Source organism: Salmo salar, chromosome ssa05, assembly GCF_905237065.1.
Source record: "Salmo salar chromosome ssa05, Ssal_v3.1, whole genome shotgun sequence".
Classification (NCBI taxonomy): domain Eukaryota; kingdom Metazoa; phylum Chordata; class Actinopteri; order Salmoniformes; family Salmonidae; genus Salmo; species Salmo salar.
In genome coordinates this window covers 59,318,428-59,334,039 of record NC_059446.1, presented here as the reverse complement: position 1 = coordinate 59,334,039, position 15,612 = coordinate 59,318,428, and the positions used below count along the sequence as shown (strand labels likewise).

The window sequence follows — 15,612 nt, the reverse complement described above, 5'->3', positions numbered from 1 at the left end:
TACCGTAGATAATGTATGAAAAAGCATTTTTAAAATCATTTCGATATAAAGGGTAACCCCATGAAAATAGTGTTTAATGGGTCATTTTCCTTCTCTATGTATCTAGAGGAGTAGCTGATCCTTTTAAGGAGTCCTACCTCATTCCAGACCACCTTAACAGCAGCAATAGTGAAGGGGAGGAGCTGAGGTTTTCTTGCAGCCTATGATTGGAGGCATACAGAAAGGTGGTGGGCATGAACATTTGCAACCAAAACACACTAATTAAGTCAGACCAACTCATGTGTCAGCTTGAGTCCTCACTCCCTGCTCTGCCACTCTCCCATCGCATCACTGCAGCCACCAGTGCTTGTGAGTGTTAGTGTATGTTGCTGTGTTTCCCGCTCTGGAGCTGAGTTGAACTTTTAACCATTCACCCCTAAGGCCATAGTGCAGAGCCAGGAGAATACCCAGGTAACCCCACAGCCATGACGAATTCGGCGACTAACTTGCGGCTGAAGCTGCCCGTCGCCTGCATCATCCTGGAGGTGATCATCATCATCCTCTTCGGCGCTCTGGTGCAGTACGACGATGAGACAGACGCCAAGCTCTGGCACAAGGAAATCGCCAATGGCTCTTCCAACTACGACAACGACTTTTACTACCGCTACCCCAGTGAGTGACCGCAGCGAGAGGGGTAGGGTTGGGGTAACGAGAAAAGTGGGGTAGTAGACATCCCTAACCACTGATACAGGGTCAGATACGTTTTCATCCTTTTTAATGGTTAAGGTTATGATTAGGTAGTATGGTGATCTGACCCTAAATCTGTGGATAAAGGTAGCTATTACCTTGTGAGGGTGGAGAGGATGGGGGATGTGGAGTCCATCTATAGAAATGAAATGATTGTTCTTTTTCTTCTTTGATATGGTTTGTCTATGTGTCTGAGACTTGCATGGTAGCAGAAGCAGATATGTTTGTTGTTTAGGCGAGTGTCTTGTGTCATTCATGCCATACTGTACATGTATGTCAAGACAATGAACATGACAGAAAAGTTGTCTGAAGCTCAAACGAATCTGACGACTAAATCGGAAATAATTTATTTTCCTTCTGTGTTATGCCACATGTCTCGCTCCAGCGCTGTGTTTGGATATTGCCTTCCCACCTAGGGAGTCTACCCCATCTGGCTTTCTTTGGGATGTTACGTACTTACAATATGGTTGTGTGGAGGAGATGGGGAGGTGGGTGGGGATGGTCATGGGATATTGAGGTGAGCTGTTTGTAAGGGTCTGTAGAGGGGCAAAGCAACTCTGTTTTATGTTTGATCTGTGCTCAATGCTGTAGATTAGCATTCCCACTCCGAGACCCGTTGATATATAGGGCAGACTGGGGTAAGATGAGCCAAAGGGATAAGTTGAGCCACCCTTGTTTCTAGGAAACCATAAAATTAATAATATGACAAAATATTTAGGAAGAGGTCATGGATTATGTGAAGGAATAAACCACATGGAAAAGTTATAAGCAAGTTAGGTCCAAAAACCAGATTTTCACCAAGTCAAATGAATTTATTGTGTTAGAGGTTTCATGATGCTTGTATCTTAACCAAAGAAGATACTTTTAATATGATACATCATTTGGGAGGGTGGGGGTCTATAAGCTTCAATATGAGGTCCTAAACCTCGCATGAAAGTGCATCCTTGTAGCTGTGTGGGCTAATAAAGTCAAAATGTTTGTCCTTTGGTAAGTTGAGGCAATGGCCATGGGGTAAGTTGGGCCAATGGTTGAGCCTATTGCAAGTTGAGCAACCAGAGCCTGGCCTATGTAAAAGTGTTTGCTAGGGGTTAAGCCTGCGTTAAAAGATGCTTACAATTATTCAAATACAAAAAAAGCGATTGTGTTTAAATTTGTTTGGGAAATAAAGATAGACATGGTTTTTAAAAGGTTGTGGTAATATTTCATTCAGTACAGAAATTTGAAGGTGGCTTAACTTACCCTGTCCCGGGCTAAGTTGTGCCAAGCGACCACATAGACCAAGCTATGTTTTCAAAACTGTAATGTTTTACATGAATTCTGATTATTTCCAGGGATACACAACATCCTGAAATATATTTGAATAATTTTGTTAGAAAGAATACTATATTTCCCTTGACGGAGTAATGCTGAATGTAAAAAATGTATCAACTTACCCCACTCTCCCCTACGACCCCTTAGCTCCTCAGTGTTCAATGTGAGTTTTCCCTCCTTTGCGTTGACATTTTGGCTGCAAGCAGCAAAGCAACAAATGGTTAATTTGTTTCCTAATTAGAGGAGGGTTTGGTTGCCAAATGTTTTTGGGTGAACTTATTTTACTTTCTTTGACAGTGCACTCCAGTTCACTGATGCACCAAATAGATCATTCTCATTATCGGTTTTATACTTGATATGCTCCGTTTTGCTTTGTGTTGTGGTGTACAATATACATCAACAGTCAACACAGTACATATCGGAGACATACGGATACCTGAAAACAGACAATGTGCTTAAGTGATTGCAATCTGTCTGCGGTCCTCTGAAAATAACTGGAAACTAGAAGCTCTTTGTCAAGTGGGAGGAGAGGGAGAGTTAAGTTCTCCAATGTCAATATGGAAACAAATCCGGCATGGGGAGAGATTTCTGTCCTTTGATTTAACCGTTTGTTTCTCAGATCTTTCTGTCAATGTTTTTTTGATTAGCGTCAAAACCCTCTAACTCATAGGCTACTTTGAACAGCAAGAGGGAAGGAAATTTGGTCTCTGAATAGGTTATAGCATGTCTGTTGTAGTGGGTGTCCAATCAGTCACCATGGGCAAAGGTTTACTTTTCCTCCTCTGAACGTTGCTGTTCCACCTTAACAGATCAGTAATGAAATGCAAAGGAAGACTGTTGGGAGGAGGTGGTGGAGGTATTGGGTGTGTCCAATTCTTAGCCTTGTTGAAAGTTCCTGTGTGCAACTAGTCCTACCTGTCACCACACCTTGAGGCTTTCCCAATACTGTCCCTATACTGTGTCGTGCAGGTGGATGGGTGCAGGTAAGCCCCATAGTAGAAAGAGTATGAGAATGTCTGATATACAGACATGGGAATGTGTAGGAGGAATTTTCACATTCACTCCATCACTGTCTAATTAGTGAACGGCCAGGGGGATAGGGGCTTCTGCGTGAGAAAGGGGCACCGGGGGGAGGAGCGTGAGGGGGAAAAGTTGAGTGAAAGATGGGGAACAGAAGGTGGGAGGGTGAAAAGGAGAGAAGGGGTTAGGAGGGAGAGAGCGATTGTTTTCAGAGAGAAGGAGAAGTTTGCTTTGGCAGTCTGATTTGTGTTTATTGACATGCCAGCAAGGCTTGTCATATGGATGACTGATGTACACAGAGAGAGAGTTAGGGAGAGCAAGAAAGCAAAAGAAAAAGACAGTGTGGCACAAAAAGGTAATTAGGGAACCAAGGTGGGATATGAGCCACTTTGGCTGGTAGCATGGTTTCCAGGTTTCCGTTGTTAAGGCTGGGGAGTCATAGCCTGGTCAATCACACTGACCACTGTGGTCAGTGTGGCTGACTAGGCTACGGGAGTCAATGGAAACTTTGGGAGTTTAATTACATGAATCTCTGAGAGTTGGATCATGTCCGTTTGACTTTGAATTCAATTAATCTTTGAGTTTGAAGTCTGTGACTCTTTTGAGCTTTCAATCAATCGAGCACATGCAGATTGGACCTTCTACACACTCGCACACCCCCCCCAGGTGAAGCTGCTGATGCATGTTAAGCCAGGCTCACTATTTATGCTCTTGCCTCAAGCTATTGAGTGATTGAGTACACTGATTTTGACAAAGTAGAAACCCGTTCAAGGTTGGGTAAATTTGAAAGAGGAAGCACTAAAGGTCCATTAGAAGTAATTATTTCAGATCTTTAACCTGTCAGCTTCACTGCTGAATGGAAAATCACCTTCAAGAATGGAACTCACATACAGTACACACATACAGTACACACGTGCACATCTGACTACTCTCGTTGATCATGTCCTGTTTGGAACTTCAAACGTTTAAGGTGTAGTAAAACAAATTACGAGGGGGGCTCAGCCCCCGATTGAGACATGAGCTCCCCTAAATGCAACAAAAGTCAAACTTTGGGGGGACTCTACTTTAACCATTCTCCTATTTGTTTAAATACATTTTGTACTGCTAAAATATATTACATTTATACATATTAAAATAAAAGCTTATTCCAAATGAAAGGAACACCCCCAACTCTCTGTCATGGTTTAAACCAGTGATAGTTGGTTGAGGTTCTTTCAACCACATTCATCTTTCTACCTTGCCTGTCTGCCTTGAGCTTTGGCTAGCAAACTTGCAACATGGTATCGACTGGGTCCAACCCTTTAACGAACTTGCAACATTGTTTCAACTGGGCCCTCAATTTCCTCTGCGGATGAGCTCGGGACAGACACAACTGTATTTGCGTCCCCATTTGTCAGCAATACGCATCAATTAATTCAGGCTACAAGAGTGTAGGCTTAATAACAATCACCAAATATCATTAGACGTTTAGGCGTTTTGTAACAGATGTATCTATCCCTTCATCAAATAGCGGGTGCACAGGGCAGTGTTTGGATGATGGAATTCTTTTGGAGTGGATGAATGTGTGCAGGTAGCCTACTTTTTAAGGTGATTTGTTTGATAAGTGAAAACATTATCACTGGATGTGTTCATGCCACATTAAAAGGTAATACATGTTTACTGTTAAAATACATACCTTTACTATTAGCCCCATCAAAAGGTTTGTGCACCAATAGGAAGTCCCGTGAATAAAATTGAGACCACCAAATGTCACCATATAATTCTCCCTCTGCTGCTCTATATTGTCTGGCTGTGTAGGGTGACCTCATTGATATGAAATAAGAGATTTGCTATGTTATGTCAACATGCAGTAGAAGCCTACCATCTCCCTTAGAATTATGGCTGCTCCACTTGACACATGTCTAGAAAGCAAATGATCTCTTGATTGAAAGATGCAGTCAGAAGTAAGAGAACTGTAAGGTAGTCATTAGGTTAAAACTGGTCTGTATGTTGGCTCATGAGCGCAGGTAATAGATTACCTTTAGGTCTTTAACAATAAATGTCAATGTGTGCAAATTTTTTATAATTTATTTACCTACTCACTGGTGTTGCCCGTGTGTGTGCATGTTACATTTTCTCACCGCTCTGTAGGTGTCCTTCTCGGGGGTGGTACAGGGTATTTGGGCCAACCTGCCAATGGGGAGTTGGGCAGTGGAAATATCCTCCATGCCAATGATCAGTTGCCAGGCAACGACCAAGAGATATTGTCCCTACTCCCCAGTGCCATGTGGATGAATACGACCAGTGGGCAGAGGGAGGTGTAGTAGGCTGGGTTAACAAGGCCAGATAGCAGGCTGAATGGAGCTATGAGGCACAGGGTAACTTCTCTGTGTCCTTCTATGTAGGCCAACTGATGTTCCCAAAATCCCCTGTCTCACTCAATTTAAATCACAAAATGTTGACAAAAAGGGATTGTTGGTGTTTCGTGGAGAAGTCACCAGAAATCACCAACTTTGAAAGATACTGCTATACTACTGTCATAAGACATAGTCTTTCTCACCAAACCATAAGAAGGGGATTGTTAGAGTGTTTATGAGACTGACCACACAGGCAGTTGAATAGTGACAATGTGCATCCAACACAATAAAATAATCTGTAATGTGTTCTCTTCCTTTGTTCAGGCTTTCAGGATGTGCACGTGATGATCTTCATTGGCTTTGGTTTCCTCATGACGTTCCTGCAACGTTACGGATTTAGCAGTGTGGGCTTCAACTTCCTCATCGCGGCCTTCGCTCTGCAGTGGGCCACTCTCATGCAGGGCTTTGTCCACGGCATGCACGGGGGCAAGATCCACGTCGGAATAGAGAGGTAGAGCGTATGCACACACTAACCTACATTTCATTACTAAAATAAACACAACACACCAGCAGATACATGTGATGTGTATACATGGCATATCATACGGGTGTAAGTGTATGCTGTAGTGTATCCCATAATAAACCCTATCATTAAGAGTTGTTTGTCCCTCCTGCAGTATGATCAACGCTGACTTCTGCACAGGCTCAGTGCTCATCTCGTTTGGGGCGGTCCTGGGGAAGACCAGTCCAGTCCAGCTGCTGGTCATGTCTGTGATTGAAGTCACCCTGTTCGCAGTTAATGAGTTCATTGTGCTTTCTGTTCTGGGGGTGAGTGTGTGTGTGTGTTTAGGTGTACCATTAAATATACAATTAATGTCTTCCTGTATATGTCTGTATACAAACCTACAGTAAAACTGCTTTTTTACCTACTATTATGCCTACTCTCCTATTAGGCTTTCTCATCACTCTTGAATAATGTACTTTAAGACTAAGCTTTTTACACCACTTAAATTAGATAATTTCCACCTTTAGGCCAAGGATGCTGGTGGCTCCATGACCATTCACACCTTTGGAGCTTACTTTGGCCTGATGGTGGCTCGTGTTCTCTACCGCCCCAACCTGGACAAGAGCAAACACAAGAACTGCTCTGTCTACCACTCTGACCTCTTCGCAATGATTGGTAAGAATACCTCCTGCTCATCGTAATCAGGAAGCCTGTACATTAGATACAAATAGCCACCATCAACAAGTCGGACAACTTAATAAGCTTCATTTTCTGAAGAAGCCAGTTATGTTTTGACTGTACATACAATGCATGCCAATGTATGGGAATCTGTGTCATAATTAAGAGTACATCCACCTCCCCAGGAAAAAAACCTTACCTGTAAGCTTGCTAAACTAAAGGACTATATTACATACCGGTATGCTAATACTTATTTTTCCCTGCCTGCTCAGGCACCATCTACCTGTGGATGTTCTGGCCAAGCTTCAACTCTGCTGTGACGGCCCACGGAGACGACCAGCACCGCACGGCTATGAACACCTACTATTCCCTGGCTGCCTGCACCCTGGCCACCTACGGCCTGTCTGCCGTTGTGGCTCATGATGGCAAGCTCGATATGGTGAGGGGGCTAGTACAGTGTGGGGACTTAAGGAAAAGCAGGTCCCTAAAAGTAGTATAGGGCTAGACAGGTGATGCATACTTGGGGAGACATAGTAGGGAGAAGTAGGATTCTACAGGGACTATGCAGTGGAAATGAGGGGCTTAAAGTGGTTTTCCCAGATCATTTCAAGTGGGAGTTAGGGACTAGACATGGTGTGTTTGTTGTCAATACAATCTGGTTCAACTGTATTTTGCATCATAGGCCTACTAGCTATACTGTAACCCTATTAGATGTTATACATGTAAGTAAATATTTGGAATGAATCATGACTCCTTTGGGATGAAATCCTTATTGGCCAACTCTGAATCATCATGCAGTATGTTTGCAAATACAGACAGGTTTTTCAACTCTTGTCAACAGATGTAGTCAGGCATGCTTGCTGAAAGAAAAACACAACTCTAAATTTCTTACGTACTTACATTATTATCCTTATTATTATATTTATTCCCCTCGTTCTAGCGCTTAAATGATTTAAGCTATTAGCATGAAACCAACTTACAAATGTGCGGACTGCACCAACTTAGATTGCTTGAAAAACGTTTTGATAGCATTTAACTCACCAACAGTAACTCTTGAACCGTTCAAGCTAGACACCAAACCAACTTTCACATGTTCAGGCTATCCTACCAATCAATCAATCTTTTCATCTACCCACTTTTTCAACTAGAACCAGTCACTACCATCACTACCACTTCTGTAACTTATTTCAAAAACATAACATTTTCTTCAGTAAATATACTTCTCTAGTTTAGATTTGATTTATCTATTCTAAACTATCAAACTATGAATCCTCAAACTTTCACACAAGATACGATTTAAGATTGGAAACCATCCCAAAAAAATGCATGCTGAAGCATCACACCATAGTTATCTACCTTTAGAGTATACAGTCTTGTGAGGCTGACAATATATCTAGTTGCTATGTCCCTTGAGGACATGGCTGTCATCTGCATCTCGTTCTGAAATCAAGACAGTACATTCCTGTCTAGATGGCAATCAATCTGAAGTTGTCTTTTCTATACAATGGAGGGAGTGTAGGAGTCAGTGAACATACCACATGACCTGGTGATAGTAGTATGGTTCTAATCAGCTCAGATTATCTCATCGTTGGTGAAAGGGTAGTGTGTCCGCAGCATATCATCAAATCTGTCTGCAATCTAACAAGCGTTTCGCTACACCCGCAATAGCATCTGCTAAATATGTGCATGTGACCAATACAATTTGATTTGAACTCTACACACTCGCACACCCCCCACTTTGCATGATGGCGATAGCAAATTGTCACACAATGTTCCATTGTTTGGGATTTTTCTATTATTCAAATATTACATAATTCATTCTACCTTCTCGTTCCTTGACATTGGTACCGTGCGAAATTTGAGAACAGTGATAATTAAAATAAACGTATGATTGGACTCTGACAATCAACCATTTTGAACACCATTTAAAAAACTTTGTCTCTCTCCTCTCTTTAGGTGCACATCCAGAACGCCGCCCTTGCCGGTGGGGTTGCCGTGGGAACTGCTGGTGAAATGATGCTCACTCCTTTTGGTTCCATGATTGTGGGCTTCCTGGCTGGAACCATCTCTGTGCTGGGCTTCAAGTTCCTCTCGGTAAGGCCAACCTGCCATTGGTAAGACAGGATCTAGGACAGAAGTGTATGGAAATTAAAATGTATTATCCTCCTGAGACCCAGCAATAAAACATATCTGTAATTAAAAATAAATGATATTACATAAGAAGTTTTTTGGGTGAAAAAAACTTTTTACAGAAAAAGAAAACAATTAACAAATATAGGTTTATTTATTTTCTATTGTATGTGCACTGTAATGGACTTAATACATCAGTTGATAGTAAATAGGAACAATTTAACATTACATTAAATGAGTACAGGTAGGTAAAAAAAACTACAGAGGACATAATTAAGCTCTTATTTGAAAAATGAGTGCACTGCTCTGAAAACTCACCAAACTATTCCTGAGATATTTACTTACTAAAAGCAATTGAGTATCAAACTCACAAAAAAAATGTATTACACAATTACACACACTTACCTTTCCATAAAATGTGTTAATTGTGTTGGCAGCCATTTTGACAAACCTGGAAGAGAGATAGTCATCCAGGTCACACTCCCACATGAGATATAATTGAAAAGCCCAGAATGTCCTCTCAAGGGGTCTCAGTAGGATATGACCGTTAATGATGCCAACAGAAGAAGAGTATCTATTTACAACATAAACAGTCATGTTGAGAAACACATCCACTTATGTGTATATGGCACCTTTTGAAGGACATAAGGGTGCTAGGGTACATAGACATAACAGACACAAACACCCGCACTCATGGCACTGGCAACTTTCCACCCCTGTCCTCTCAGCCTATCCTGGAAGAAAAGCTGAAGATACAGGACACGTGTGGCGTCCACAACCTGCACGGCATGCCTGGAGTCCTGGGAGCCATCGTTGGAGCAGTTACTGCTGCTCTGGCAACCAAGGACGTCTATGGAGATGGGTTAGTCTGCCTTTTTTTTGACAAGTTGGGAAAGTGTGCCCTCTCCTGCTTTTATGGTGAAGCTCCCCCTTTTGCGCAACAGACAGACGCTGTCAAAGCGTGCATTCACACAACAGTTTCATTCAACACTCCCTATTCTCTGTGTTGCAGGATGGCTGATGTGTTCCCTGACATCCATTCTGGTGATGTGGAGGCCTCGTTCCAGGGCGTACGACAGGCCATCTCCCTGGCCGTGACCCTGGGCATCGCCCTTCTGGGCGGTCTTATCACCGGTATGTAGAGGGACTAGCTAGAGGATAGGGGGGATTTAAATATTCCCAGCATGTTGTAAGCACACATAGTCATTGTCTTGACTTGTTTGTTTCACAAATGCATGGTGATATTATAACTATGCTCTTTTGTCCCTGTATATAGGCCTATGCCTTGTGTCTGTGTGTAATTGTATAATGTCCTTGTCTTGTAGGTTTTATTCTGAAGCTGCCAATCTATGGTGCTCCTCCTGACACCATCTGCTTTGAGGATGGCATCTACTGGGAGGTAAGTTTAGCTACTACACCCAGTCAACTACACCCAGTCACTTTGCACGGACGAATGAACACACAGGACTCACAGATTTGTACATAGTGTTTGTGTGAGAATGCAGGGCCATTCAGGCCCATGAAGGGTTAAAGATTGCCAACGATGGCATGCAGTTGGGCCCAATGTTGTGCAATATGATATGTGACCACAAGGTGTCATTCTTGCATTTGGTTACTGAACTCAAATAACTGCTTTTCATCATAAGCAAAGCAGTCACCCTCAGAACACCAGGTGGTGCCATTTCACATGGTCAATGCATGTATAATCAGTAATTGACGATTCTGTTGATTAAAAAAAAGATACAGATTCAGGAATGTCTTGAAATTAGCTAGGACATCGGTATACTTGCAGTTTTATGACTAGATAAGGTGAAAATGAGGTCTAAATAAATCATCCACTACATCTTTTTCTCTTTCCATTTATCTCTCTCTCAGCTGCCTGGTGAGGAGGGCTCACATGAGGAGTTGACCACTGTCAGGACACCGGACGAGGCAGAAAAACTCAATGCATAAACACACACACACACACACACACACACACACACACACACACACACACACACACACACACACACACACTTGAGATCCACACCTAGCAGATTGTACAACCAGGATGTGGCAGCACATGGTGCTTGTGTATGTCTGCCATTTTTCAATGTGCCAATGACCATATCTGATTCACTAGTATGGTGGTAGTGTGTGTTCAAATACTCCAGACCATCAGCAGAAGTGCCTTTCACTCTCAGAAGAAAACAATCTCAAGGTAACCCATAATGTGTTTACACCAGACAGAAGCATGCTATCCTCCAAGCAGCATGGGCCATGGACAGTCCATTGCAATATACCTCCTACCAGCTGCCTTATGTTATGGTCCTAGATGATGCTATGAAGCTACAGTATATGACAGAGCTGTAGACTTGAATCATGGTCGGGGGAAATTTGGATACGACTAGTGAAACCTGTTTGATGATGCAAAAACAATGGATTAAGCTAATTTTAACTGGGTGTTAAGAATTTTTTTGGCTTCTCCGCTCTTCTAAGAGATGTTACATGCACCAATGTTAAGGGAATTACACTTTTAACCATTTTTAATCATCCGATTAATTAACTAAGGGAAAGACAAATTCGCAGTAGGCCTATGCGTTGTAATTTCTATATTAAAACCAAAGAAAATTGTACCTCGCATGTGATTAATGTAGATCGCTGATGTTTTCATGAATAGACAATCACTTTTATAGATGCAAGTCCATCATTAAAAATGTAAAGTATTCCAGACTAAAACTATGCATAGATAGTTAAAGTAGAGTTTTGACGATTGAATATTCTCTCTGGGCTGGGATTCTCCTTTTCTTCTATTTCTATACTATGCAATGTATTGTGTCGATTAGAGTTGCTATTGTACAATTATGTGCAGTTGTGTATTGTACATAAATGTTTAGACAACATCAAATGTGATATAATTTAAACGACTAGCTTCACCCCTACAGACAAACCACTGAATCAAACGGATTATTTGCTACAGGGGGCGAAATGGTGCCCAGACTTTGTTACACTGGAGAAAATGTAATTGCTGTGAATTTAAATGATAATTGAATAATACCTGTAACACATTTTGGCAGAAATAAATCTTTGAAATGTGATTTTTTTTTTTAACGTTATTATTTTATCTTGTTTATTGGACATTTTGAGTCGTTTTGTTCCTTTAATCCGTTCCTGAATATTTAATTGAGCCCGTAAATACCTCAGAGTTAATGCCAAAATCAAAATGTTTTTTTTTTCTTCCATATACCACATGATTAACACTTTCTGGGATCAAACAGCCTAGGGAAGCAGCTGTCTTCGGCTGCATTTAGACAGGCAGCCATATTCAATTTTAATCAATCAGATCAGCTGAAAAAGAGCTGTTGTGAAAAGATCTAATTCGTCAAAAGACCAACAAGTGGAAAAGAACATCCGAATTGGGCTGCCTATGTAAACGCAGCCTTTAACATGTGTCTTACATGCCTCGTTAGAAGTGCCCGGAGCCAGTTCATGTTGGGTATGCCAAATAAAAATGCGACTCACATTCACTTTTTTTTCTTCACATTTTCAAACAGCACATTTATATTTTACAAATGGGCTATACATTTTGGGGTTTTTTTCTCGCCTGAGTAGCCTCCTTTCACTGCCAAAATTAAAATTAAACCATCTAGTGTTCAGCGAAATAACAACACAATGTCAAATACAGGTAGCCTAGTAAAATAATTAACATCCAATCACATTAACCGTTACTCTCGCGGGAATTCCACTAACGGTCCGTATGTAGCCAAACGTAGCTGCTGCTCATGTTGGTATCTGTACTGATTGCGCAAAGGCCATGACAGGGAGACATAGTGGAGTGGTAACGCGCGTCCAAGCAGTTGCTCCCGACATTTGGGTACACTGCAGCATCCACCGAGAGGCTCTTGCTGCCAACGGAACGTTTTGGACATTACAGTGAAAATGGTTAACTTTGTTAAAGCAAGGCCCCTGAACACTCGTGTATTTTCTGCACTATGCAATGATATGGGCAGCGACCATGTAACGCTTTTACAACATACAGAAGTGCGCTGGTTATCAAGGGGCAAAGTATTGACACGTTTTTTTGAATTGAGAGACGAGCTTGATGTTTTCTTTACTGACCATAATTTTCACTTGTCTGACTGCTTGCATGATGATGAGTTTCTCATATGACTGGCCTATCTGGGTGATGTTTTTTCTCGCCTGAATGATCTGAATCTAGGATTACAAGGACTCTCTGCAACTGTATTCAACCAAGGCACCTGCAAGTTTCCAAACATTTCTGGGGGGAATGGCCCTAGCCCTTACCCTCCGATCCAACAGGTCCCAGACATGCTCAATGGGATTGAGATCCAGGCTCTTCGCAGGCCATGGCAGAACACTGACATTCCTGTCTTGCAGGAAATACCGTGCAGAACGACCAGTATGGCTGGTGGCATTGTCATGCTGGAAGGTCATGTCAGGATGAGCCTGCAGGAAGGGTACCACATGAGGGAGGAGGATGTCTTCCCTGTAAGGCACAGCGTTGAGATTGCCTGCAATGACGACAAGCTCAGTCCGATGATGCTGTGACACACCGCCCCAGATCATGACGGACCCTCCACCTCCAAATTGATCCCGCTCCAGAGTACAGGCCTCGGTGTAATGCTCATTCCTTCGACGATAAACGCGAATCCGACCATCACCCCTGGTGAGACAAAACCGCTAATCGTCAGTGAAGAACACTTTTTGCCAGCCCTGTCTGGTCCAGCGACAGTGGGTTTGTGCCCATAGTCGACGTTGTTACCGGTGATGTCTGGTGAGGACCTGCCTTACAACAAGCCTACAAGCCCTCAGTCCAGCCTCTCTCAGCCTATTGCGGACAGTCTGAGCACTGATGGAGGGATTGTGCGTTCCTGGTGTAACTCGGGCAGTTGTTGTTGCCATCCTGTACCTGTCCCGCAGGTGTGATGTTCGGATGTATCGATCCTGTGCAGGTGTTGTTAAACGTGGTCTGCCACTGCGAGGATGATCAGCTGTCCGTCTTGTCTCCCTGTAGCGCTGTCTTAGGCATCTCACAGTACGGACATTGCAGTTTATTGCCCTGGTCACATCTGCAGTCCTCATGCCACCTTGCAGCATGCCTAAGACACGTTCACGCAGATGAGCAGGGTCCCTGGGCATCTTTCTTTTGGTGTTTTTCAGAATCAGTAGAAAGGCCTCTTTAGTGTCCTAAGTTTTCATAACTGTGACGTTAATTGCCTACTGTCTATAAGCTGTTAGTGTCTTAACGACCATTCCACAGGTGCATGTTCATTAATAGTTTATGGTTCATTGAACAAGCATGGGAAACAGTGTTTAAACCCTTTCCAATAAATATCTGAGAAGTTATTTGGATTTTTACGAATTATCTTTGAAAGACAGGGTCCTGAAAAAGGGACATTTCTTTTTTGCTGAATTTAGATGACAGATGACGCTAAAGCAAAAAAGCAAGTTGTAAATAAATAATTATAACAGTCATGGGAGCCTGGGACCTGATAAACTACATCCAACGAGTCAAAGAACAGAGGCCGAGGGATACGCTAGCTAGAACCAAAGATCTTTATAACTAACCCAAGATAGACCACAGGCTGTCATTTCCAATGGGAACAAATGAGTCACAGTGGGCAGAACAAGCAAGGAGGGGGGCAGAGTCAAGCACGAGCTAGCAAGATCCTATTGGCGTGTTTTAGCATGTATTTGCATATTTCCATTAGGAAAATGCCTACTCTGTGAAGTGTGCGTGTGCAATTACTCAATTTGCTCTTGTACTTCTTCTAAACAATGCCATTTTTGGAAACTTGGAAAAGGGTAAAGTCTATGAAAGGTAGTCCACTCTGTTCATAACAGATTCTAGCTTTGGGAACAGAAAACTGTATTGAGATCAAATCTTTCATCGATGAGAACATTTGCAGAATGTAGGCCAAAATCCATCTTGTTCCATCTTCTCCCACTGCCAGCCACTGGGCTTCCTCTCACCAGCATATGTGGTAGTGAGTGGAAATGCCAAGCGGATGCTTCACATTTATACATTCGGTGAAATGTCTGTCTCATTGTTTTATCTGTGCTAGAACCTTTTCATTGCAGATCTAGTAGGACAAAAAAGCATGGCCAATTTTGTTTCGCCCATGTTGTACATCAGGTTCTACTGTAGGTGACAGGGTGACATGTTGTGTGGACTAAAACAGCATAAAACCGGGTGCATCACAAAGAATAATAAAATTAATTAGCCAGTTACAGTCATTTTGAAACATTGAGAAATAGTTTGGTAAAACCTTTTTTTTGGCAAATTAACCAATTATCTACCTTTTGATAAGCAGCTAGCTAGCTACCTATAGCTAATTGGTACCTTGCTAGCTAATTGGTACCTTGCTAGTTAATTAGCTCCCATGCCAAATTCAAGTCTTTCTAAGCTAATATCTGACTAACTCTGACAGAATGAAAGTTTACTGACTAGCGCATCATGCTTTGTGACATTATGTTAGCTAGCTATACCCAATAAGATAATGTTTTCACTTTGCATCTGCGTGCTTGTTGCGTTCTCCCTGGTTTCCACAAGTTATAACAGCCACAAAGTCACAATTGGCTATATCGTTCATGAAAACAAAAATGCATTTAAGGTTGGGCATAAGGTTGGCAGTGTGGTTAATTTTGGGGTGTAGGTAAGGTTCAAAATCAAATTTTAAGAAGATAAATTGTAGAAATAGGCCGATTTTATGAATTTCTAGCTGTGGTAACTAGTGACGACCATTCACCCTGCGCTGCTTGTTCTAAATAGTATAATCTGTTCAAAACAGTGGCAGCATGTGCAGCAGTGGTCACTCAGTTTTTGACATGCAAAAGTAAAATAGGTGTATTTATGCTGTTGTTCAAATGCAGAGATGATTTTCCTTTACTGACATGCTACAG

The 15,612-nt window shown here is 42.1% G+C and overlaps 1 protein-coding gene across 1 annotated transcript; it reads left to right on the top strand.

The window, feature by feature from the left end:
* The first annotated feature begins 249 nt into the window (after window positions 1–249).
* On the top strand, window positions 250–11,786 carry LOC106605319 (ammonium transporter Rh type B). Its single transcript, XM_014200808.2, has 10 exons — window positions 250–651; window positions 5,718–5,904; window positions 6,071–6,221; window positions 6,426–6,573; window positions 6,849–7,015; window positions 8,533–8,670; window positions 9,435–9,568; window positions 9,719–9,840; window positions 10,032–10,105; window positions 10,582–11,786. The coding sequence occupies exons 1-10, from the start codon at window positions 465–467 to the stop codon at window positions 10,657–10,659; spliced, it is 1,386 nt and encodes a 461-aa protein (XP_014056283.1). The 5' UTR covers window positions 250–464; the 3' UTR covers window positions 10,660–11,786.
* Window positions 11,787–15,612: the final 3,826 nt, after the last annotated feature.

Excerpts from the sequence above, each read along its gene's own strand:
- LOC106605319 (XM_014200808.2), top strand. The coding sequence starts at position 465 with ATGACGAATTCGGCGACTAACTTGCGGCTGAAGCTGCCCGTCGCCTGC. Across the intron at positions 652-5,717 it reads CTTTTACTACCGCTACCCCA|GCTTTCAGGATGTGCACGTG; the intron begins GTGAGTGACCGC and ends TCCTTTGTTCAG. Across the intron at positions 7,016-8,532 it reads ATGATGGCAAGCTCGATATG|GTGCACATCCAGAACGCCGC; the intron begins GTGAGGGGGCTA and ends TCCTCTCTTTAG.